Source organism: Oncorhynchus clarkii, chromosome 18, assembly GCF_045791955.1.
Source record: "Oncorhynchus clarkii lewisi isolate Uvic-CL-2024 chromosome 18, UVic_Ocla_1.0, whole genome shotgun sequence".
NCBI classification, from domain to species: Eukaryota; Metazoa; Chordata; class Actinopteri; order Salmoniformes; family Salmonidae; genus Oncorhynchus; species Oncorhynchus clarkii.
In genome coordinates, this window is record NC_092164.1 from 55924714 (window position 1) to 55948876 (window position 24163).

General features: G+C 45.0%; 1 protein-coding gene across 2 annotated transcripts in view; it reads left to right on the top strand.

Moving 5' to 3' along the window:
* Nucleotides 1-3881: 3881 nt before the first annotated feature.
* Nucleotides 3882-24163, top strand: part of LOC139373728 (cyclic AMP-responsive element-binding protein 5-like) — a 37133-nt gene continuing 16851 nt past the window's right edge. Inside the window, exons 1-2 of one of the 2 annotated variants that reach the window (XM_071114632.1) lie at nucleotides 3882-4203; nucleotides 23919-23985. In XM_071114632.1, coding sequence (XP_070970733.1) covers nucleotides 23932-23985 — 54 coding nt within the window. In that variant the 5' untranslated portion in view covers nucleotides 3882-4203; nucleotides 23919-23931. Of the gene's footprint in view, nucleotides 4204-4622; nucleotides 4658-23918; nucleotides 23986-24163 lie in introns of those variants that run through there. The other variant, XM_071114633.1, reaches the window with a different exon arrangement.

A 24163-nucleotide genomic window follows, 5' to 3' on the forward strand; every position in this document is an offset into this window, starting at 1 on the left:
ACCATAATTTGCAAATAAATTCATTAAAAATCCTACTATGTGATTTTCTGGATTTTTTTTTCTCATTTAGTCTGTCATATTTGAAGTGTACCTATGATGAAAATTACAGGCCTCTCTCATCTTTTTAAGTGGTAGAACTTGCACAATTGGTGGCTGACTAAATACTTTTTTGCCCCACTGTACTTGGGAGTATGGCTAGACGGTGCACTGTCCTTTTCTCAGCACATATAAAAGCTGTAGGCTAACGCTAAATCTAGACTTGGTTTCCTCTATCGTAATCGCTCCTCTTTCACCCCAGCTGCCAAACTAACCCTGATTCAGATGACTAGCCTACCCATGCTAGATTACGGAAACATAATTTATAGCTAGGCAGGTAAGGGTGCTCTCGAGCGGCTAGGTGTTCTTTACCATTCGGTCATCAGATTTGGACTCATCACTGCACTCTATACTCCTCTGTAAACTGGTCATCTCTGTATACCCGTCAGAAGACCCACTGGTTGATGCTTATTTATAAAACCCTCTTAGGCCTCACCCCCCTATCTGAGATATCTACTGCAGCCCTCATCCTCCACATACAACACCCATTCTGCCAGTCACGTTCTGTTTAAGGTCCCCAAAGCACACACATTCCTGGGTCACTCCTCTTCTCAATTCGCTGCAGCTAGAGACTGGACGAGCTGCATCAAACACTCAAACTGGACAGTTTTATCTCAATCTCTTCATTCAAAGACTCAATCATGGACACTCTTACTGACAGTTGTAGCTGCTTGTGTGATGTATTGTTGTCTCTACCTTCTTGCCCTTTGTGCTGTTGTCTCTGTCCAATAATGTTTGTACCATGTTTTGTGCTGCTACCATCTTGTGTTGCTACCATGTTGTTGTTATGTTGTGTTGCTACCATGTTGTTGTCATGTTGTGTTGCTGCCATGCTGTGCTGTCATGCGTTGCTGCCTTGCCATGTTGTTGTCTTAGGTCTCTCTTTATGTAGTGTTGTCTCTCTTGTTGTGATGTGTGTTTTGTCCTATATTTATATTGTATTTATTTTTTATTTTAAATCCCAGGCCCCCGTCCCCACAGGAGGCCATTTGCCTTTTGGTTAACTGACTTGCCTAGTTAAATAAAGGTTAAATAAATACTACAGTATAGTCCGCAAAAACACTAATGTAAATGCTTTATTTATATCATGGTATACTATAGTATTTTTTCGTGTGGGAAGACACAAACACTAAGACACACACTCAGTTCATCTGTTCTGTACGTGAGGCCTGAGCTCTGACCCAGGTGAACTGGGTTCAGTGACCTGTCTCTGTTTGTTCCGTCTCTCTCACACATCTACAGGCAGGGTGATGCAGGACCCACAGCAGGCGTCTAAGGGCAATAAAAAGACGCCCTTGTGTCTGTTAAAAGCCCTGAAGATGGCAGATAGTAACGGCTGATAGTAATGTCTGAGTTATAGCAGTGGTTCTAATGGAAGTGGTAGTGTCCCAAATGGAACCCTTTTCACGATACATTGCACTACTTTTGACCAGAGCCTTATGGACCCCGGTCAAAAGTAGTGCACTGTAAAGGGAATAGGGTGTCATTTGTGATGTAACCATTGTCTGATCCGCAGGAGTCTCACTGTCTGCCTGAATACAGTTATTACAGCAAGATAACTTTTTATTTCCTCTTGGTGTCTCGACTCTGTTTCTGTCTTTCCCTTTCTTTCTCTCTCCAGCTCTCATTCTTTGTCTTGGTCTATATCACTCTGAGTCATCCCCCCCCCCCCCCCCCCACACACACACACACACACAAACACACACAGAGTGTCTTCTTGACCGGCCCACAAAGTTCCATATGAGGAATAGAAGCTCCAGTATGCACCCCTGTGTCGTCATCACTACTTCCTGTTTTCATGGTTGCCACAGTCACCACTACAACTATTAACATATTTGATTTTTGCTTTGAGGTGAGTCACAGAGTCAGAGGGTTTAGTTTGGTGTCACACTTCAGCCACATCAACAACACAACATGGGCCCATAGTAATAAAGCCTCCTAGAGTAGGAGTGCTGTTCTGGGATAGGTTATGCCTTTTCAATCACAGTGAATAATATCGCATGGACTGGGGTGAACTGATCCTAGATCAGCACTCATATGAGACACATTATGAATACATGCCCAAGTCACTCTCTGTCTCTACAGCCGCTGCAGGACATGCAGGAAGCCTGACCAAATATGGCAAATGAATCCAATTCAAAGTTAAGGTTCAACAAAAAAAATGAACTGCTAATTTCCAGTGGTGTAAAGTACTTAAGTAAAAAATACTTTAAAGTACTACTTAAGTCGTTTTCTGGGGGTATTTGTACTTTACTTTACTATTTACATGTTCGACTACTTTCACTTTTACTACACTACATTCCTAAAGAAAATAATGTACTTTTTACTACATACATTTTCCCTGGCACCCAAAAGTACTTGTTACATTTTGAATGCTTAACAGGACAAGACAATAGTCCAATTCAATCACAAGAGAACATCCCTGGTCATCCCAACTACCTCTGATCTGGCAGACTCACTAAACACAAATGCTTAGTTTGTAAATTATGCCTGAGTTTTGGAGTGTGCCCCTGGCTATCAGTAAATTAAAAAAACAAGAAAATCGTGCCATCTGGTTTGCTTAATATAAGGAATTTGAAATTATTTACTTTTGATACTTGAGTATATTTTGGCAATTACATTTACTATTGATACTTATACTTATACTGATATTGAAAACCAAATACTTTTAGACTTTTACTCAAGTAGTATTTTACTGGGTGACTTCATTTTATTGTAATTTTCTATGAAGACATCTTTACTTTTACTCAAGTATGACAATTGGGTACCTTTTCCACCACTGCTAATTTCAAGACAAGAGTCTTTGATTGGTGAAATCATTAAGTTTTTTTTTTTAAATGTCGGTAAGGGCACGTTGCAGTTGGTGCCACACATGCTGCTGGTGGCACCTTAATTGGGGAGGACAGGCTCATAATAATGGCTGGAACTGAATATATGGAACGGTATCAAACACATCAAACACATGGTTTCCACATTCGTAGTCACGAGCTTGATGTAGTCATTGCATGCTATGAATATGGGACCAAATACTTCATTTTTTACTACTTTAATACACATATACTGCACCAGTCAAAGAATTGGACACACCTACTCATTGATTCCATATGTGTTATTTCATAGTTTTGATGTCTTCACTATTATTCTACAATGTAGAAAATAGCACATATTAAGAAAACCCTGGAATGAGTACTGTAGGTGTCCAAACTTTTGACTGGTAAAATGTGAGTGAATTTGTCCCAATAGATTTGGTCCCCTATAATGGGGAGATTATTTACAAAACCCACAAATGAAAGCTGACAGTCTGCTGGTGTCCAGAGCCAAAACAACAAAACTTTTGTCATTGTACCAATACTTTTGGAGCTCACTGTATAAAGGCAATCTGAGGTCGCTGTCATTACACCTAATGGAGTCCTGGTGTGACTGTCCAGGTATGCCCTGAGTGGCTCGAAACCTAGTCTGAAACTCTCTCTATTTTATTTATTTTGTTTTAGAGACATGGGGTCCTCTACTTTAAGTCTGGGCTCCGGAATCAATGTGGACTTGACTTCCTGTCTGTTTGATGTGTTTATTGACATAAAAAGCCATTATGGAACCACGAAAGTAACTCGAAATACAATATCGTACTCATTCACATAGCCTTCAGCAAATCAACACATTCTGTACAGAGGTAGACCCCGCTGGGACGTCCAGTACGGCTCTGCGCAAAGGCTAGTGACATATAGACCTCCCCTCCCATCTTCCTCCCCCTTCTCCCCTGATCTCGTACCAGTTCCCTCGATGCCTCTGTCCCCAAGGCCTGTCTGGCGTACCGTCGCGTCCCGCGCACCCAGTCCCAGGCAGACAGACAGCTGTTGAAGGTGGTGGAGGTTTGAGCGAGATGCCAGCCTACTGTTGCCTATAATACGCATACAGTCGTTCCGAGCCCGGGCTAGTAGTTAACCACGCCCCCTCCGAAGCGGGACCGCAATGATTTAGAAGTTCAGGAATCCCACGTGACGTCACCCTAGGGGTGATGTAATGCTTCTGCAAATAGAATGTATTGTAATCCTGCTTCAGTCCAACGTGGTTCCTCTCAACTCAGTGCCGCTTGTCCGCTCCACTTGTTAGGTAAGTTTATCACAACGAACTTTCTATCGCCCACAATTGTTCCGCTCGTTTAAAAAATATTTTTAGACTGGAACGAGTTCAGTGTTTGGTAGATTTTGCGATACATTTTTTATTTTGCTTTCTTTAAGTTTGGTGTGTGCAGTGCTGGTCCCGTTTTGGTTCATCAACGAGCTGCATGTCTATTTGGGGGGGGGGGGACCGCAATCCCCAACGGTGTCGGCTTGTTTATGAGGGGCTCAGGTTGATCCATTTAACGCGGGTCATGTTCTTCACATTAGACTGAAGGCTATCAGATGTTTGTGTACGTGAAGTAGCAGTTTATTCGTAGGTGATTTGAGTTAATTTAGGACTTGGTACAGACTACATAAAAAGGGGAAGTTGGAAGTTGATTGTTTCGAAAACAACTGCTGAAGTTTTTGCGCACGACAAGTATTTTGGGCAATCAAACTGACAGGTGAATTCAGAATGTGTGTGTGTGTGTGTGTTTCCATATGATGCCGAGTGATTTGCTAAACGTTATTGTCTTTTGCATTAGTGCAATCATTGTTTAGCCCTAAAACACATCATACTATAGCCCATGTTTGAGTTTGTAATAGAATTTCAGTAGCCTAGTAACCTAGTCAAAACTAGTATTCAGAATCATATTTCATGGTTGTAGTGATGAAGATTGTGGGGGTGATAATGATGATGATGATGAACGGGGTGGTTGATTCCTTTTTAACAGTGACACACACATGTGCACACACACACACATACACACCTATGAAGTCACCTCCACACATGTGGAGCAGGGTGGAATATGGTGACTGCTTCAGAGCAGGTTTCAGCCTGCCCTCGGCTGTTCCTCAGCACACTCCTTCCCTCCGTCTCTATGCGTCCCAGAAGGCAGCTATTCCCTACATAGTGTACTACTTTTGATCAAAACCCTGGTCAAAAGCAGTGCACTTAGGGAATAGGGTGTGTGTCCCCGCAACACTCCCTCCCTCGATCTCCCTCCGTCCTCCCTCTCTCTACCACAACCTATTTCTCTCTCTGTCTGTGCTCTTATCCTGCTGTGTCCGTCTTCACTTTTTTATGTTCCCTCCTATGTCAGTCTCTCACCTTTAATATCTCTACACCTCCTCCTCTCTCTCTGTCAGTCACTCACCTTTAATATCTCTACACCTCCTCCTCTCTCTCTGTCAGTCTCTCACCTTTAATATCTCTACACCTCCTCCTCTCTCTCTGTCAGTCTCTCACCTTTAATATCTCTACACCTCCTACCCTCTCTCTGTCAGTCACTCACCTTTAATATCTCTACACCTCCTCCCCTCTCTCTGTCAGTCTCTCACCTTTAATATCTCTACACCTCCTCTCTGTCAGTCTCTCACCTTTAATATCTCTACACCTCCTCCCCTCTCTCTCTGTCAGTCTCTCACCTTTTATATCTCTACACCTCCTCCTCTCTCTCTGTCAGTCTCTCACCTTTTAATATCTCTACACCTCCTACCCTCTCTCTGTCAGTCACTCACCTTTAATATCTCTACACCTCCTCCCCTCTCTCTGTCAGTCTCTCACCTTTAATATCTCTACACCTCCTCTCTGTCAGTCTCTCACCTTTAATATCTCTACACCTCCTCCCCTCTCTCTCTGTCAGTCTCTCACCTTTTATATCTCTACACCTCCTCCCATCTCTCTTAGTCAGTCTCTCACCTTTAATATCTCTACACCTCCTCCTCTCTCTCTGTCAGTCTCTCACCTTTAATATCTCTACACCTCCTCCCCTCTCTCTGTCAGTCTCTCACCTTTAATATCTCTACACCTCCTACCCTCTCTCTGTCAGTCACTCACCTTTTATATCTCTACACCTCCTCTCTGTCAGTCTCTCACCTTTAATATCTCTACACCTCCTACCCTCTCTCTCTGTCAGTCTCTCACCTTTTATATCTCTACACCTCCTCCTCTCTCTCTGTCAGTCTCTCACCTTTTATATCTCTACACCTCCTCCTCTCTCTCTGTCAGTCTCTCACCTTTTAATATCTCTACACCTCCTCCCCTCTCTCTGTCAGTCTCTCACCTTTAATATCTCTACACCTCCTCCCCTCTCTCTGTCAGTCTCTCACCTTTTATATCTCTACACCTCCTCCTCTCTCTCTGTCAGTCTCTCACCTTTTATATCTCTACACCTCCTCCTCTCTCTCTGTCAGTCTCTCACCTTTTATATCTCTACACCTCCTCCCCTCTCTCTGTCAGTCTCTCACCTTTTAATATCTCTACACCTCCTCCTCTCTCTCTGTCAGTCTCTCACCTTTTATATCTCTACACCTCCTCCTCTCTCTCTGTCAGTCACTCACCTTTTATATCTCTACACCTCCTCCCCTCTCTCTGTCAGTCTCTCACCTTTTATATCTCTACACCTCCTCCTCTCTGTCAGTCTCTCACCTTTTTATATCTCTACACCTCCTCCTCTCTCTCTGTCAGTCTCTCACCTTTTAATATCTCTACACCTCCTCCCCTCTCTCTGTCAGTCTCTCACCTTTAATATCTCTACACCTCCTCTCTGTCAGTCTCTCACCTTTAATATCTCTACACCTCCTCCCCTCTCTCTGTCAGTCTCTCACCTTTTAATATCTCTACACCTCCTCCCCTCTCTCTGTCAGTCTCTCACCTTTTATATCTCTACACCTCCTCCCCTCTCTCTGTCAGTCTCTCACCTTTAATATCTCTACACCTCCTCCTCTCTCTCTGTCAGTCTCTCACCTTTAATATCTCTACACCTCCTCCCCTCTCTCTGTCAGTCTCTCACCTTTTATATCTCTACACCTCCTCCTCTCTCTCTGTCAGTCTCTCACCTTTAATATCTCTACACCTCCTCCTCTCTCTCTGTCAGTCTCTCACCTTTTATATCTCTACACCTCCTCCTCTCTCTCTGTCAGTCTCTCACCTTTAATATCTCTACACCTCCTCCCCTCTCTCTGTCAGTCTCTCACCTTTTATATCTCTACACCTCCTCCTCTCTCTCTCTGTCAGTCTCTCACCTTTTATATCTCTACACCTCCTCCTCTCTCTCTGTCAGTCTCTCACCTTTAATATCTCTACACCTCCGCCCCTCTCTCTGTCAGTCTCTCACCTTTTATATCTCTACACCTCCTCCTCTCTCTCTGTCAGTCTCTCACCTTTTATATCTCTACACCTCCTCCTCTCTCTCTGTCAGTCTCTCACCTTTTTATATCTCTACACCTCCTCCTCTCTGTCAGTCTCTCACCTTTTATATCTCTACACCTCCTCCTCTCTCTCTGTCAGTCTCTCACCTTTTTATATCTCTACACCTCCTCCTCTCTCTCTGTCAGTCTCTCACCTTTTATATCTCTACACCTCCTCCTCTCTCTCTGTCAGTCTCTCACCTTTTAATATCTCTACACCTCCTCCCCTCTCTCTGTCAGTCTCTCACCTTTTATATCTCTACACCTCCTCCTCTCTCTCTGTCAGTCTCTCACCTTTTAATATCTCTACACCTCCTCCCCTCTCTCTGTCAGTCTCTCACCTTTTAATATCTCTACACCTCCTCCCCTCTCTCTGTCAGTCTCTCACCTTTCATATCTCTACACCTCCTCTCTGTCAGTCACTCACCTTTTATATCTCTACACCTCCTCCTCTCTCTCTGTCAGTCTCTCACCTTTTATATCTCTACACCTCCTCTCTGTCAGTCTCTCACCTTTTTATATCTCTACACCTCCTCCTCTCTGTCAGTCACTCACCTTTTTATATCTCTACACCTCCTCCTCTCTCTCTGTCAGTCTCTCACCTTTTATATCTCTACACCTCCTCTCTGTCAGTCTCTCACCTTTTATATCTCTACACCTCCTCCCCTCTCTCTGTCAGTCACTCACCTTTTATATCTCTACACCTCCTCCTCTCTCTCTGTCAGTCTCTCACCTTTTATATCTCTACACCTCCTCTCTGTCAGTCTCTCACCTTTTATATCTCTACACCTCCTCCCCTCTCTCTGTCAGTCACTCACCTTTCATATCTCTACACCTCCTCCTCTCTCTCTGTCAGTCTCTCACCTTTTATATCTCTACACCTCCTCTCTGTCAGTCTCTCACCTTTTATATCTCTACACCTCCTCATCTCTCTCTGTCAGTCTCTCACCTTTTATATCTCTACACCTCCTCTCTGTCAGTCACTCACCTTTTATATCTCTACACCTCCTCTCTGTCAGTCTCTCACCTTTTATATCTCTACACCTCCTCCCCTCTCTCTGTCAGTCTCTCACCTTTTATATCTCTACACCTCCTCCCCTCTCTCTGTCAGTCTCTCACCTTTAATATCTCTACACCTCCTCCCCTCTCTCTGTCAGTCTCTCACCTTTTTATATCTCTACACCTCCTCCTCTCTCTCTGTCAGTCACTCACCTTTTTATATCTCTACACCTCCTCCCCTCTCTCTGTCAGTCACTCACCTTTTTATATCTCTACACCTCCTCCTCTCTCTCTGTCAGTCTCTCACCTTTTTATATCTCTACACCTCCTCCCCTCTCTCTGTCAGTCTCTCACCTTTTTATATCTCTACACCTCCTCCCCTCTCTCTGTCAGTCTCTCACCTTTTATATCTCTACACCTCCTCCCCTCTCTCTGTCAGTCTCTCACCTTTAATATCTCTACACCTCCTCCCCTCTGTCAGTCTCTCACCTTTAATATCTCTACACCTCCTCCCCTCTCTCTGTCAGTCACTCACCTTTTTATATCTCTACACCTCCTCCCCTCTCTCTGTCAGTCTCTCACCTTTTTATATCTCTACACCTCCTCCTCTCTCTCTGTCAGTCTCTCACCTTTTTATATCTCTACACCTCCTCCTCTTTCTCTGTCAGTCTCTCACCTTTTTATATCTCTACACCTCCTCCCCTCTCTCTGTCAGTCTCTCACCTTTTTATATCTCTACACCTCCTCCCCTCTCTCTGTCAGTCTCTCACCTTTTATATCTCTACACCTCCTCCTCTCTCTCTGTCAGTCTCTCACCTTTTTATATCTCTACACCTCCTCCTCTCTCTCTGTCAGTCTCTCACCTTTTTATATCTCTACACCTCCTCCCCTCTCTCTGTCAGTCTCTCACCTTTTATATCTCTACACCTCCTCCTCTCTCTCTGTCAGTCTCTCACCTTTTTATATCTCTACACCTCCTCCCCTCTCTCTGTCAGTCTCTCACCTTTTTATATCTCTACACCTCCTCCTCTCTCTCTGTCAGTCTCTCACCTTTTTATATCTCTACACCTCCTCCCCTCTCTCTGTCAGTCTCTCACCTTTTATATCTCTACACCTCCTCCTCTCTCTCTGTCAGTCTCTCACCTTTTATATCTCTACACCTCCTCCTCTCTCTCTGTCAGTCACTCACCTTTCATATCTCTACACCTCCTCCTCTCTCTCTGTCAGTCTCTCACCTTTTATATCTCTACACCTCCTCCTCTCTCTCTGTCAGTCACTCACCTTTTTATATCTCTACACCTCCTCCCCTCTCTCTGTCAGTCTCTCACCTTTTATATCTCTACACCTCATCCTCTCTCTCTGTCAGTCACTCACCTTTTATATCTCTACACCTCCTCCTCTCTGTCAGTCTCTCACCTTTTATATCTCTACACCTCCTCCTCTCTGTCAGTCACTCACCTTTTATATCTCTACACCTCCTCCCCTCTCTCTGTCAGTCACTCACCTTTTATATCTCTACACCTCCTCCCCTCTCTCTGTCAGTCACTCACCTTTTTATATCTCTACACCTCCTCCTCTCTCTCTGTCAGTCACTCACCTTTCATATCTCTACACCTCCTCCTCTCTCTCTGTCAGTCACTCACCTTTTATATCTCTACACCTCCTCCCCTCTCTCTGTCAGTCTCTCACCTTTTATATCTCTACACCTCCTCCTCTCTCTCTGTCAGTCTCTCACCTTTTTATATCTCTACACCTCCTCCTCTCTGTCAGTCTCTCACCTTTTTATATCTCTACACCTCCTCCCCTCTCTATGTCAGTCTCTCACCTTTTATATCTCTACACCTCCTCCTCTCTCTCTGTCAGTCTCTCACCTTTTTATATCTCTACACCTCCTCCTCTCTGTCAGTCTCTCACCTTTTTATATCTCTACACCTCCTCCCCTCTCTATGTCAGTCTCTCACCTTCTATATCTCTACACCTCCTCCTCTCTCTATGTCAGTCTCTCACCTTTTATATCTCTACACCTCCTCCTCTCTGTCAGTCTCTCACCTTTTTATATCTCTACACCTCCTCCCCTCTCTCTGTCAGTCTCTCACCTTTTATATCTCTACACCTCCTCATCTCTCTGTCAGTCTCTCACCTTTTATATCTCTACACCTCCTCCCCTCTCTCTGTCAGTCTCTCACCTTTTTATATCTCTACACCTCCTCCCCTCTCTCTGTCAGTCTCTCACCTTTTATATCTCTACACCTCCTCCTCTCTCTATGTCAGTCTCTCACCTTTTTATATCTCTACACCTCCTCCCCTCTCTCTGTCAGTCTCTCACCTTTTTATATCTCTACACCTCCTCCCCTCTCTCTGTCAGTCTCTCACCTTTTATATCTCTACACCTCCTCCTCTCTCTCTGTCAGTCACTCACCTTTTATATCTCTACACCTCCTCCCCTCTCTCTGTCAGTCTCTCACCTTTTATATCTCTACACCTCCTCCTCTCTCTCTGTCAGTCACTCACCTTTAATATCTCTACACCTCCTCCCCTCTCTCTGTCAGTCTCTCACCTTTTATATCTCTACACCTCCTCCTCTCTCTCTGTCAGTCACTCACCTTTTATATCTCTACACCTCCTCCTCTCTCTCTGTCAGTCACTCACCTTTAATATCTCTACACCTCCTCCCCTCTCTCTGTCAGTCTCTCACCTTTTATATCTCTACACCTCCTCCCCTCTCTCTGTCAGTCTCTCACCTTTTATATCTCTACACCTCCTCCCCTCTCTCTGTCAGTCTCTCACCTTTTATATCTCTACACCTCCTCCTCTCTCTCTGTCAGTCACTCACCTTTTATATCTCTACACCTCCTCCTCTCTCTCTGTCAGTCACTCACCTTTAATATCTCTACACCTCCTCCCCTCTCTCTGTCAGTCTCTCACCTTTTATATCTCTACACCTCCTCCCCTCTCTCTGTCAGTCACTCACCTTTTATATCTCTACATCTCCTCATCTCTCTCTGTCAGTCTCTCACCTTTCATATCTCTACACCTCCTCCTCTCTGTCAGTCACTCACCTTTCATATCTCTACACCTCCTCTCTGTCAGTCACTCACCTTTCATATCTATACACCTCCTCCTCTCTGTCAGTCACTCGCCTTTCATATCTCTACACCTCCTCATCTCTCTCTGTCAGTCATTCACCTTTCATATCTCTACACCTCCTCCTCTCTGTCAGTCACTCACCTTTCATATCTCTACACCTCCTCCCCTCTCTCTGTCAGTCACTCACCTTTCATATCTCTACACCTCCTCCTCTCTCTCTGTCAGTCACTCACCTTTTATATCTCTACACCTCCTCCCCTCTCTCTGTCAGTATCTCACCTTTTATATCTCTACACCTTATCCTCTCTCTCTGTCAGTCTCTCACATTTCATATCTCTACACCTCCTCCTCTCTCTCTGTCAGTCACCTTTTATATCTCTACACCTCCTCATCTCTCTGTCAGTCACTCACCTTTTATATCGCTACACCTCCTCATCTCTCTGTCAGTCTCTCACCTTTCATATCTCTACACCTCCTCCTCTCTCTCTGTCAGTCTCTCACATTTCATATCTCTACACCTCCTCCTCTCTCTCTGTCAGTCACTCACCTTTCATATCTCTACACCTCCTCCTCTCTGTCAGTCACTCACCTTTTATATCTCTACACCTCCTCATCTCTCTGTCAGTCACTCACCTTTTATATCTCTACACCTCCTCATCTCTCTCTGTCAGTCTCTCACCTTTCATATCTCTACACCTCCTCCTCTCAGTCAGTCACTCACCTTTCATATCTCTACACCTCCTCCTCTCTGTCAGTCACTCACCTTTTATATCTCTACACCTCCTCCTCTCTGTCAGTCAGTCACCTTTCATATCTCTACACCTCCTCCTCTCTGTCAGTCACTCACCTTTCATATCTATACACCTCCTCCTCTCTGTCAGTCACTCACCTTTCATATCTCTACACCTCCTCATCTCTCTCTGTCAGTCATTCACCTTTCATATCTCTACACCTCCTCCTCTCTGTCAGTCACTCACCTTTCATATCTCTACACCTCCTCCTCTCTCTCTGTCAGTCACTCACCTTTCATATCTCTACACCTCCTCCTCTCTCTCTGTCAGTCACTCACCTTTCATATCTCTACACCTCCTCCTCTCTCTCTGTCAGTCTCTCACCTTTCATATCTCCACACCTCCTCCTCTCTGTCAGTCTCTCACCTTTCATATCTCTACACCTCCTCATCTCTCTTAGTCAGTCTCTCACCTTTCATATCTCCACACCTCCTCATCTCTCTTAGTCAGTCTCTCACCTTTCATATCTCCACACCTCCTCCTCTCTGTCAGTCACTCACCTTTTATATCTCTCCCCTCCTCCTCTCTGTCAGTCACTCACCTTTCATATCTCTACACCTCCTCCTCTCTCTGTCAGTCACTCACCTTTTCTATCCCTACCCTCCTCCTCTCTCTCTGTCAGTCATTCACCTTTCATATCTCTACACCTCTTCATCTCTCTTAGTCAGTCTCTCACCTTTCATATCTCTACACCTCCTCTCTCTCTGTCAGTCATTCACCTTTCATATCTCTACACCTCCTCATCTCTTTTAGTCAGTCTCTCACCTTTCATATCTCTACACCTCCTCCTCTCTCTCTGTCAGTCACTCACCTTTCATATCTCTACACCTCCTCCTCTCTCTCTGTCAGTCACTCACCTTTCATATCTCTACACCTCCTCCTCTCTCTCTGTCAGTCACTCACCTTTCATATCTCTACACCTCCTCCTCTCTCTCTGTCAGTCACTCACCTTTCATATCTCTACACCTCCTCCTCTCTCTCTGTCAGTCACTCACCTTTCATATCTCTACACCTCCTCATCTCTCTTAGTCAGTCTCTCACCTTTCATATCTCTACACCTCCTCCTCTCTCTCTGTCAGTCACTCACCTTTCATATCTCTACACCTCCTCCTCTCTCTCTGTCAGTCTCTCACCTTTCATATCTCTACACCTCCTCCTCTCTCTCTGTCAGTCACTCACCTTTCATATCTCTACACCTCCTCCTCTCTGTCAGTCACTCACCTTTCATATCTCTACACCTCCTCCTCTCTCTCTGTCAGTCACTCACCTTTCATATCTCTACACCTCCTCCTCTCTCTCTGTCAGTCTCTCACCTTTAATATCTCTACACCTCCTCCCCTCTCTCTGTCAGTCACTCACCTTTTTATATCTCTACACCTCCTCCCCTCTCTCTGTCAGTCTCTCACCTTTTTATATCTCTACACCTCCTCCTCTCTCTCTGTCAGTCTCTCACCTTTTTATATCTCTACACCTCCTCCTCTTTCTCTGTCAGTCTCTCACCTTTTTATATCTCTACACCTCCTCCCCTCTCTCTGTCAGTCTCTCACCTTTTTATATCTCTACACCTCCTCCCCTCTCTCTGTCAGTCTCTCACCTTTTATATCTCTACACCTCCTCCTCTCTCTCTGTCAGTCTCTCACCTTTTTATATCTCTACACCTCCTCCTCTCTCTCTGTCAGTCTCTCACCTTTTTATATCTCTACACCTCCTCCCCTCTCTCTGTCAGTCTCTCACCTTTTATATCTCTACACCTCCTCCTCTCTCTCTGTCAGTCTCTCACCTTTTTATATCTCTACACCTCCTCCCCTCTCTCTGTCAGTCTCTCACCTTTTTATATCTCTACACCTCCTCCTCTCTCTCTGTCAGTCTCTCACCTTTTTATATCTCTACACCTCCTCCCCTCTCTCTGTCAGTCTCTCACCTTTTATATCTCTACACCTCCTCCTCTCTCTCTGTCAGTCTCTCACCTTTTATATCTCTACACCTCCTCCTCTCTCTCTGTCAGTCACTCACCTTTCATATCTCTACACCTCCTCCTCTCTCTCTGTCAGTCTCTCACCTTTTATATCTCTACACCTCCTCCTCTCTCTCTGTCAGTCACTCACCTTTTTATATCTCTACACCTCCTCCCCTCTCTCTGTCAGTCTCTCACCTTTTATATCTCTACACCTCATCCTCTCTCTCTGTCAGTCACTCACCTTTTATATCTCTACACCTCCTCCTCTCTGTCAGTCTCTCACCTTTTATATCTCTACACCTCCTCCTCTCTGTCAGTCACTCACCTTTTATATCTCTACACCTCCTCCCCTCTCTCTGTCAGTCACTCACCTTTTATATCTCTACACCTCCTCCCCTCTCTCTGTCAGTCACTCACCTTTTTATATCTCTACACCTCCTCCTCTCTCTCTGTCAGTCACTCACCTTTCATATCTCTACACCTCCTCCTCTCTCTCTGTCAGTCACTCACCTTTTATATCTCTACACCTCCTCCCCTCTCTCTGTCAGTCTCTCACCTTTTATATCTCTACACCTCCTCCTCTCTCTCTGTCAGTCTCTCACCTTTTTATATCTCTACACCTCCTCCTCTCTGTCAGTCTCTCACCTTTTTATATCTCTACACCTCCTCCCCTCTCTATGTCAGTCTCTCACCTTTTATATCTCTACACCTCCTCCTCTCTCTCTGTCAGTCTCTCACCTTTTTATATCTCTACACCTCCTCCTCTCTGTCAGTCTCTCACCTTTTTATATCTCTACACCTCCTCCCCTCTCTATGTCAGTCTCTCACCTTCTATATCTCTACACCTCCTCCTCTCTCTATGTCAGTCTCTCACCTTTTATATCTCTACACCTCCTCCTCTCTGTCAGTCTCTCACCTTTTTATATCTCTACACCTCCTCCCCTCTCTCTGTCAGTCTCTCACCTTTTATATCTCTACACCTCCTCATCTCTCTGTCAGTCTCTCACCTTTTATATCTCTACACCTCCTCCCCTCTCTCTGTCAGTCTCTCACCTTTTTATATCTCTACACCTCCTCCCCTCTCTCTGTCAGTCTCTCACCTTTTATATCTCTACACCTCCTCCTCTCTCTATGTCAGTCTCTCACCTTTTTATATCTCTACACCTCCTCCCCTCTCTCTGTCAGTCTCTCACCTTTTTATATCTCTACACCTCCTCCCCTCTCTCTGTCAGTCTCTCACCTTTTATATCTCTACACCTCCTCCTCTCTCTCTGTCAGTCACTCACCTTTTATATCTCTACACCTCCTCCCCTCTCTCTGTCAGTCTCTCACCTTTTATATCTCTACACCTCCTCCTCTCTCTCTGTCAGTCACTCACCTTTAATATCTCTACACCTCCTCCCCTCTCTCTGTCAGTCTCTCACCTTTTATATCTCTACACCTCCTCCTCTCTCTCTGTCAGTCACTCACCTTTTATATCTCTACACCTCCTCCTCTCTCTCTGTCAGTCACTCACCTTTAATATCTCTACACCTCCTCCCCTCTCTCTGTCAGTCTCTCACCTTTTATATCTCTACGCCTCCTCCCCTCTCTCTGTCAGTCTCTCACCTTTTATATCTCTACACCTCCTCCCCTCTCTCTGTCAGTCTCTCACCTTTTATATCTCTACACCTCCTCCTCTCTCTCTGTCAGTCACTCACCTTTTATATCTCTACACCTCCTCCTCTCTCTCTGTCAGTCACTCACCTTTAATATCTCTACACCTCCTCCCCTCTCTCTGTCAGTCTCTCACCTTTTATATCTCTACACCTCCTCCCCTCTCTCTGTCAGTCACTCACCTTTTATATCTCTACATCTCCTCATCTCTCTCTGTCAGTCTCTCACCTTTCATATCTCTACACCTCCTCCTCTCTGTCAGTCACTCACCTTTCATATCTCTACACCTCCTCTCTGTCAGTCACTCACCTTTCATATCTATACACCTCCTCCTCTCTGTCAGTCACTCGCCTTTCATATCTCTACACCTCCTCATCTCTCTCTGTCAGTCATTCACCTTTCATATCTCTACACCTCCTCCTCTCTGTCAGTCACTCACCTTTCATATCTCTACACCTCCTCCCCTCTCTCTGTCAGTCACTCACCTTTCATATCTCTACACCTCCTCCTCTCTCTCTGTCAGTCACTCACCTTTTATATCTCTACACCTCCTCCCCTCTCTCTGTCAGTATCTCACCTTTTATATCTCTACACCTTATCCTCTCTCTCTGTCAGTCTCTCACATTTCATATCTCTACACCTCCTCCTCTCTCTCTGTCAGTCACCTTTTATATCTCTACACCTCCTCATCTCTCTGTCAGTCACTCACCTTTTATATCGCTACACCTCCTCATCTCTCTGTCAGTCTCTCACCTTTCATATCTCTACACCTCCTCCTCTCTCTCTGTCAGTCTCTCACATTTCATATCTCTACACCTCCTCCTCTCTCTCTGTCAGTCACTCACCTTTCATATCTCTACACCTCCTCCTCTCTGTCAGTCACTCACCTTTTATATCTCTACACCTCCTCATCTCTCTGTCAGTCACTCACCTTTTATATCTCTACACCTCCTCATCTCTCTCTGTCAGTCTCTCACCTTTCATATCTCTACACCTCCTCCTCTCAGTCAGTCACTCACCTTTCATATCTCTACACCTCCTCCTCTCTGTCAGTCACTCACCTTTTATATCTCTACACCTCCTCCTCTCTGTCAGTCAGTCACCTTTCATATCTCTACACCTCCTCCTCTCTGTCAGTCACTCACCTTTCATATCTATACACCTCCTCCTCTCTGTCAGTCACTCACCTTTCATATCTCTACACCTCCTCATCTCTCTCTGTCAGTCATTCACCTTTCATATCTCTACACCTCCTCCTCTCTGTCAGTCACTCACCTTTCATATCTCTACACCTCCTCCTCTCTCTCTGTCAGTCACTCACCTTTCATATCTCTACACCTCCTCCTCTCTCTCTGTCAGTCACTCACCTTTCATATCTCTACACCTCCTCCTCTCTCTCTGTCAGTCTCTCACCTTTCATATCTCCACACCTCCTCCTCTCTGTCAGTCTCTCACCTTTCATATCTCTACACCTCCTCATCTCTCTTAGTCAGTCTCTCACCTTTCATATCTCCACACCTCCTCATCTCTCTTAGTCAGTCTCTCACCTTTCATATCTCCACACCTCCTCCTCTCTGTCAGTCACTCACCTTTTATATCTCTCCCCTCCTCCTCTCTGTCAGTCACTCACCTTTCATATCTCTACACCTCCTCCTCTCTCTGTCAGTCACTCACCTTTTCTATCCCTACCCTCCTCCTCTCTCTCTGTCAGTCATTCACCTTTCATATCTCTACACCTCTTCATCTCTCTTAGTCAGTCTCTCACCTTTCATATCTCTACACCTCCTCTCTCTCTGTCAGTCATTCACCTTTCATATCTCTACACCTCCTCATCTCTTTTAGTCAGTCTCTCACCTTTCATATCTCTACACCTCCTCCTCTCTCTCTGTCAGTCACTCACCTTTCATATCTCTACACCTCCTCCTCTCTCTCTGTCAGTCACTCACCTTTCATATCTCTACACCTCCTCCTCTCTCTCTGTCAGTCACTCACCTTTCATATCTCTACACCTCCTCCTCTCTCTCTGTCAGTCACTCACCTTTCATATCTCTACACCTCCTCCTCTCTCTCTGTCAGTCACTCACCTTTCATATCTCTACACCTCCTCATCTCTCTTAGTCAGTCTCTCACCTTTCATATCTCTACACCTCCTCCTCTCTCTCTGTCAGTCACTCACCTTTCATATCTCTACACCTCCTCCTCTCTCTCTGTCAGTCTCTCACCTTTCATATCTCTACACCTCCTCCTCTCTCTCTGTCAGTCACTCACCTTTCATATCTCTACACCTCCTCCTCTCTGTCAGTCACTCACCTTTCATATCTCTACACCTCCTCCCCTCTCTCTGTCAGTCACTCACCTTTTATATCTCTACACCTCCTCATCTCTCTCTGTCAGTCATTCACCTTTTATATCTCTACCCTCCTCATCTCTGTCAGTCACTCACCTTTCATATCTCTACACCTCCTCCTCTCTGTCAGTCACTCACACACCTTCCTTATATAGAATTGAGCCTCAGTTTGTTGGGGCATGGACTCACAAGGTGTCAAGTGTCCCATAGGGATGCTGGCCCATGTTGACTCCAATTTGTCCCACAGTTGTGTCAAGGTGGCTGGATGTCCTTTGGTTGGTGGACCATTCTTGATACACACGGAAACTGTTGAGCGTGAAAAACCCAGGAGTGTTGCAGTTCTTGACACAAACCGGTGCGCCTGGCATCTACTACCATACCCTGTTAAGATGCACTTAAATATTTTTTCTTGCCCATTCACGCTCTGAATGGCACACAACACAATCTATGTCCAATTGTCTCAAGGCTAAAAAATAAAAAAAAGTGACATCAAAAAAGTATCATAGCTTTCACCCCTCATCCTCTCTCTGTCACTCTGTAAATCTCTCTATATCCCTCATCCTCTCTCTGTCACTCTGTAAATCTCTCTGTACCCCTCATCCTCTCTCTGTCACTCTGTAAATCTCTCTGTACTCCTCATCCTCTATCTGTCACTCTTTAAATCTCTCTGTACCCCGCATCCTCTCTCTGTCACTCTGTAAATTTCTCCATACCCCTCATCCTCTCTCTGTCACTCTGTAAATCTCTCTGTACCCCTCATCCTCTCTCTGTCACTCTGTAAATCTCTCTATACCCCTCATCCTCTCTCTGTCACTCTGTAAATCTCTCTATACCCCTCATCCTCTCTCGGTCACTCTGTAAATTTCTCTATACCCCTCATCCTCTCTCTGTCACTCTGTAAATCTCTCTATACCCCTCATCCTCTCTCTGTCACTCTGTAAATCTCTCTATACCCCTCATCCTCTCTCGGTCACTCTGTAAATCTCTCTGTACCCCTCATCCTCTCTCTGTCACTCTTTAAATCTCTCTGTACCCCGCATCCTCTCTCTGTCACTCTGTAAATTTCTCCATACCCCTCATCCTCTCTCTGTCACTCTGTAAATCTCTCTATACCCCTCATCCTCTCTCGGTCACTCTGTAAATTTCTCTATACCCCTCATCCTCTCTCTGTCACTCTGTAAATCTCTCTATACCCCTCATCCTCTCTCTGTCACTCTGTAAATCTCTCTATACCCCTCATCCTCTCTCGGTCACTCTGTAAATCTCTCTGTACCCCTCATCCTCTCTCTGTCACTCTGTAAATCTCTCTATACCCCTCATCCTCTCTCTGTCACTCTGTAAATCTCTCTATACCCCTCATCCTCTCTCTGTCACTCACCTTTTATATCTCTCAACCCCTCCTCCCCCTTTTCTCTCCTCTCCCTCATAACTTGAACATTAGTGTGAGTGTGTCCATATATCCCCCCTCAACCAAAACGCCACTTTGGCTCCCATCGGTCTAAGACACTGCATCTCAGGGCTAGAGGTGTCACTACAGACCCTGGTCGATTCCAGGCTGTGTCACACCCGGCCGTGATTGGGAGTCCCATAGCGCAACGCACAATCGGCCCAGCGTCGTCCGGGTTAAGGTTTGACAGGGCTAGGCCGTCATTGTAAATAAGAATTTGTTCTTAACTGCCTAGTTAAATAAAGGTTAAATACAATATAAATAAAATATCCCCACTCTCTCAGGCTAAACCTACCTCAGTGAAGTGTGTGTACACTTTATATACAAAAGTATGTGGACACCCCTTCAAATTAGTGGATTCAGCTATTTCAGCCAAACAATTGTTGCTGACAGGTGTATAAATTTAAGATACCAATTTCGTGGTATCCAACTGTTAGTAGTTACTGTCTTGTCTCATCGCTACAACTCCCGTACAGGCTCGGGAGAGACGAAGGTAGAGAGCCATGCGTCCTCCGAAACACAACCCAACCAAGCCGCACTGCTTCTAGACACAATGCGCATCCAACCCGGAAGCCAGCCGCACCAATGTGTCGGAGGAAACACCGTACACCTAGCGACCTGGTCAGCGTGCACTGCGCCCAGCCCGCCTCAGGAGTCGCTGGTGCGCGATGAGACAAGGATATCCCTACCGGCCAAACCCTCCCTAACCCGGGCGACGCTAGGCCAATTGTGCATCGCCCCATTGACCTCCCAGTCGCGGCCAGGCTGCGACAGAGCCTGGACTCGAACCCAGAGTCTCTGGTGGAACAGCTAGTGCCTTAGACCACTGCGCCACCCAGGAGCTTTAGTGACTTTTAACGTGGCACCGTCATAGGATGCCACCTTTCCAACAAGTCAGTTCGTCAAATTTCTGCCCTGCTAGAGCTTCCCCTGTCATCTGTAAGTGCTGTTATTGTGAAGTGGAAACTTCTAGGAGCAACAATGGCTCAGATGCGAAGTGGTAGGCCACACAAGCTCACAGAACAGGACCACCGAGTGCTGAAGCGCCTAAATCTCATCTGTCCTTCATTGCAACACTGCCTAACAAGTACCAAACTGCCTCTGGAACCAACCTCAGCACAATAACTGTTCGTTGGGAGCTTAATGAAATGGGTTTCCATGGCCGAGCAGCTGCACACAAGCCTAAGATCACCATGCGCAATGCCAAGCGTCAGCCGGAGTGGTGTAAAGCTTGCCACCATTGGACTCTGGAGTAGTGGAAACACGTTCTCTGGAGTGATGAATCACATTTCATCATGGAAATAGTTGCCTTAGTGACCTCTGTAATGTGGCTGAATGACAAGTATGGTGGCTAACCTCTATGGCCAACCGACGACCGGTGTATTCTGCATCCATGCGCAGGGCTGGTCATCATGGTCACTGATGTTTAAAGGTGGAATCCACAGTAGGGGAAACAGCGCCACTGTCCTCCCCACAGCCAATGTTATTGTTTTGTTGATGAAGCAGAGCTGAGGAGCATCAAGGTTAAAAATGGCAGTACATATGCTGCTGTTCTATCGCACATGCAATGATGTCAGAGGAAAAAAACAGAGTTGGTTGTTTGCAGTCCTTGTTGTTGTAATATCAGAAACGGACGTGGCAGTTTGACCGTTAAGGACTCCATCTTCAAGGCTAGAGAGACTAAGGTCATAAAGAGCTCAAGCTGAAACGATAATTGCCTTGATATAAAGGGACATTGCAAAGATGGTTGTGGATCAAAACATTGTCAATAAAGATGACAATTGGCAGCATAATGTGTGGGTGTCTTTCTGTTGTCTTTCTACAGTTGACAAGAGCAGCCTTCTCAGAGGAACACCTTTGAAGAGTTTTCCAACCAACCAACCCAGCTCTCCTCATAAGACCCAGGCATCAGCTCTCCTGAAAATATGTGTCCTGACTCAGACACACCTCTGTCTGCATCCCAAATGGCACCCTATTACCTATATAGTGCACGACGTTTGACCAGAGCCCTGGGCCATGGGACGCATTCGACACGGCCATGAGGAATGTCTGGCGTGTCAGAGTTCACTAGATCCTGGTCTCAGTGGAAAATGAAGAGCTAGCATTTCTAATAGTTTATAATTACCCCCATCAACTTCCCCCCCCCCCCTCCATCTTAATTTCACTGCTGAGGTAGGGGTCAGCTTGGGGTTAGCATGAACCCTCTGTCCCTAACTCTCAAATCTCTCACAAGTCTTCCTCAAGTTTCAATGCTTGTGTTGTTCAGAAATGGGACTTCTTGAGTGCTCTCTAACAAAGAGAAAGACAGCATAGGTCTACAGTCTACTTAAACTTGAATCACATCTCAAGTCAAGAGATGTGCTGTTCATATCATTGCGATAAGTAGCCTATACTAGAGAAATGTGAAGTTTGAAATGAAAGAAGTTTGCTAATATTGGCGATTGGCTACAACCATCAATCTAGTAGTAGTAGTTGAAAGTATCATTTAAAGAACAGTTGTGCACATTAATGTTATAAACTTATCCTTCTATTTATTATTAAAGCATCAATTCAGGCAATTAATCGCAATATGAATTTTTGGTTAACAGTTGACACCCAGCGCCATAACACGTTATGACATGGTCGTAACCATGTCGTAATGTCAGAACAGCAGATATAACTTGTCATAACCTGTCATAATATGGTCATAACACTGTCATGACATACATATTTACACCTGTTGTGACATTTATTGCGTTATTTTATGTCTGGTTATGACACCTAAATAAGTTTCAAAACCCACAAAACCTACCACACAGGGCAACACATTCCATTACACCATAGATGACTTGTCAACAGTATGCTTATGTTATATAACATTTTCTGAAATTGACCATATGAAATGACATTGTAATTGCACACACATTGATGATGTTAGACATGTACCTACCCCAATGCTCTGTTTCTGATGACTGGGATGAAGGCAGGAGCAGATTTCATGAGCAGGACAAGACTGATGATGTCATAATGTCATAACCAGCCATAAAATAACACAATACATGTCACAACAGGTGTAAATATATGGGTCATGACAGTGTTATGACAAGTTATGTCAGCTGTCATGACATTTTGACATGATTATGACCATTTCCTAGCGTGTTATGACGCTGGGTGTCAGGTAAAGTGTTATTTTTGTCCATAACGCCCACCTCTACCTGAGAGTAGAGTGTCATTCAGTAGACATATTAACAGCCATTTGTGTCTGTTTATAAGGCACAATGTTGAAGAAAAGTTTCTAATTAAATCAAGCCGGCAGATTATAATGAGGTTTATGGTATTTTTTGCAGTTTGTACAATTCTTTTGCACTATGAAAATGATGCCCTGAATCTTCTCTATCACACACTGATTGGGAAAAACTCAGGGCCCTACGTTGTGTCACACTCACAGTGACCCTGACTGGATCGTTGTCTTTGAGATAAGGTTCCGTCCCAACAGTCATCCTTCATCAGTGGGTATGGGCCACTACTGCTAGAATTGGATTGGTTTCAAGTTGTATTAGTCGTGTATACTGTATATACTGTATAGTCAGTGTTATTCGGATTTGATTATGTCAGATCGGATCTGACTTGATCTTAAACCAAAAGGATGTCCAGATTGTTGCTGACTTTAAGTCACTCTTAAAATGCTGACCATTTGTGTTTGTCTCTCCTCTTGTCTCTCTGACTGTGGGTTTGTCTCTCCTCTTGTCTCTCTGACTGTGGGTTTGTCTCTCCTCTTGTCTCTCTGACTGTGGGTTTGTCTCTCCTCTTGTCTCTCTGACTGTGGGTTTGTCTCTCCTCTTGTCTCTCTGACTGTGGGTTTGTCTCCCCTCTTGTCTCTCTGACTGTAGGTTTGCCTCTCCTCTTGTCTCTCTGACTGTGGGTTTGTCTCTCCTCTTGTCTCTCTGACTGTGGGTTTGTCTCTCCTCTTGTCTCTCTGACTGTGTGTTTGTCTCTCCTCTTGTCTCTCTGACTTTGGGTTTGTCTCTCCTCTTGTCTCTCTGACTTTGGGTTTGTCTCTCCTCTTGTCTCTCTGACTGTGTGTTTGTCTCTCCTCTTGTCTCTCTGACTGTGGGTTTGTCTCTCCTCTTGTCTCTCTGACTGTGTGTTTGTCTCTCTGACTGTGTGTTTGTCTCTCTGACTGTGTGTTTGTCTCTCTGACTGTGGGGTTGTCTCTCCTCTTGTCTCTCTGACTGTGTGTTTGTCTCTCCTCTTGTCTTTCTGACTGTAGGTTTGTAATAGAGATGAATGATGAACAGGACCGGCCATATAGGTGCAGCGCTCCTGGCTGCTCGCAGGTGTGTGTGTGGGGAACTCTCGTAAACAATCTCCTCACTGCATGATGATTTGATATCTAATAATCTTATTTTATCATAAGTCAGATTTCATAAATCTATGCCACTTAACAAGTCATTCCATAAATCAATGTTTTAGTGAGCATGCTAAGTTGATCTCTCTCGCTCTTCGCCCCATACA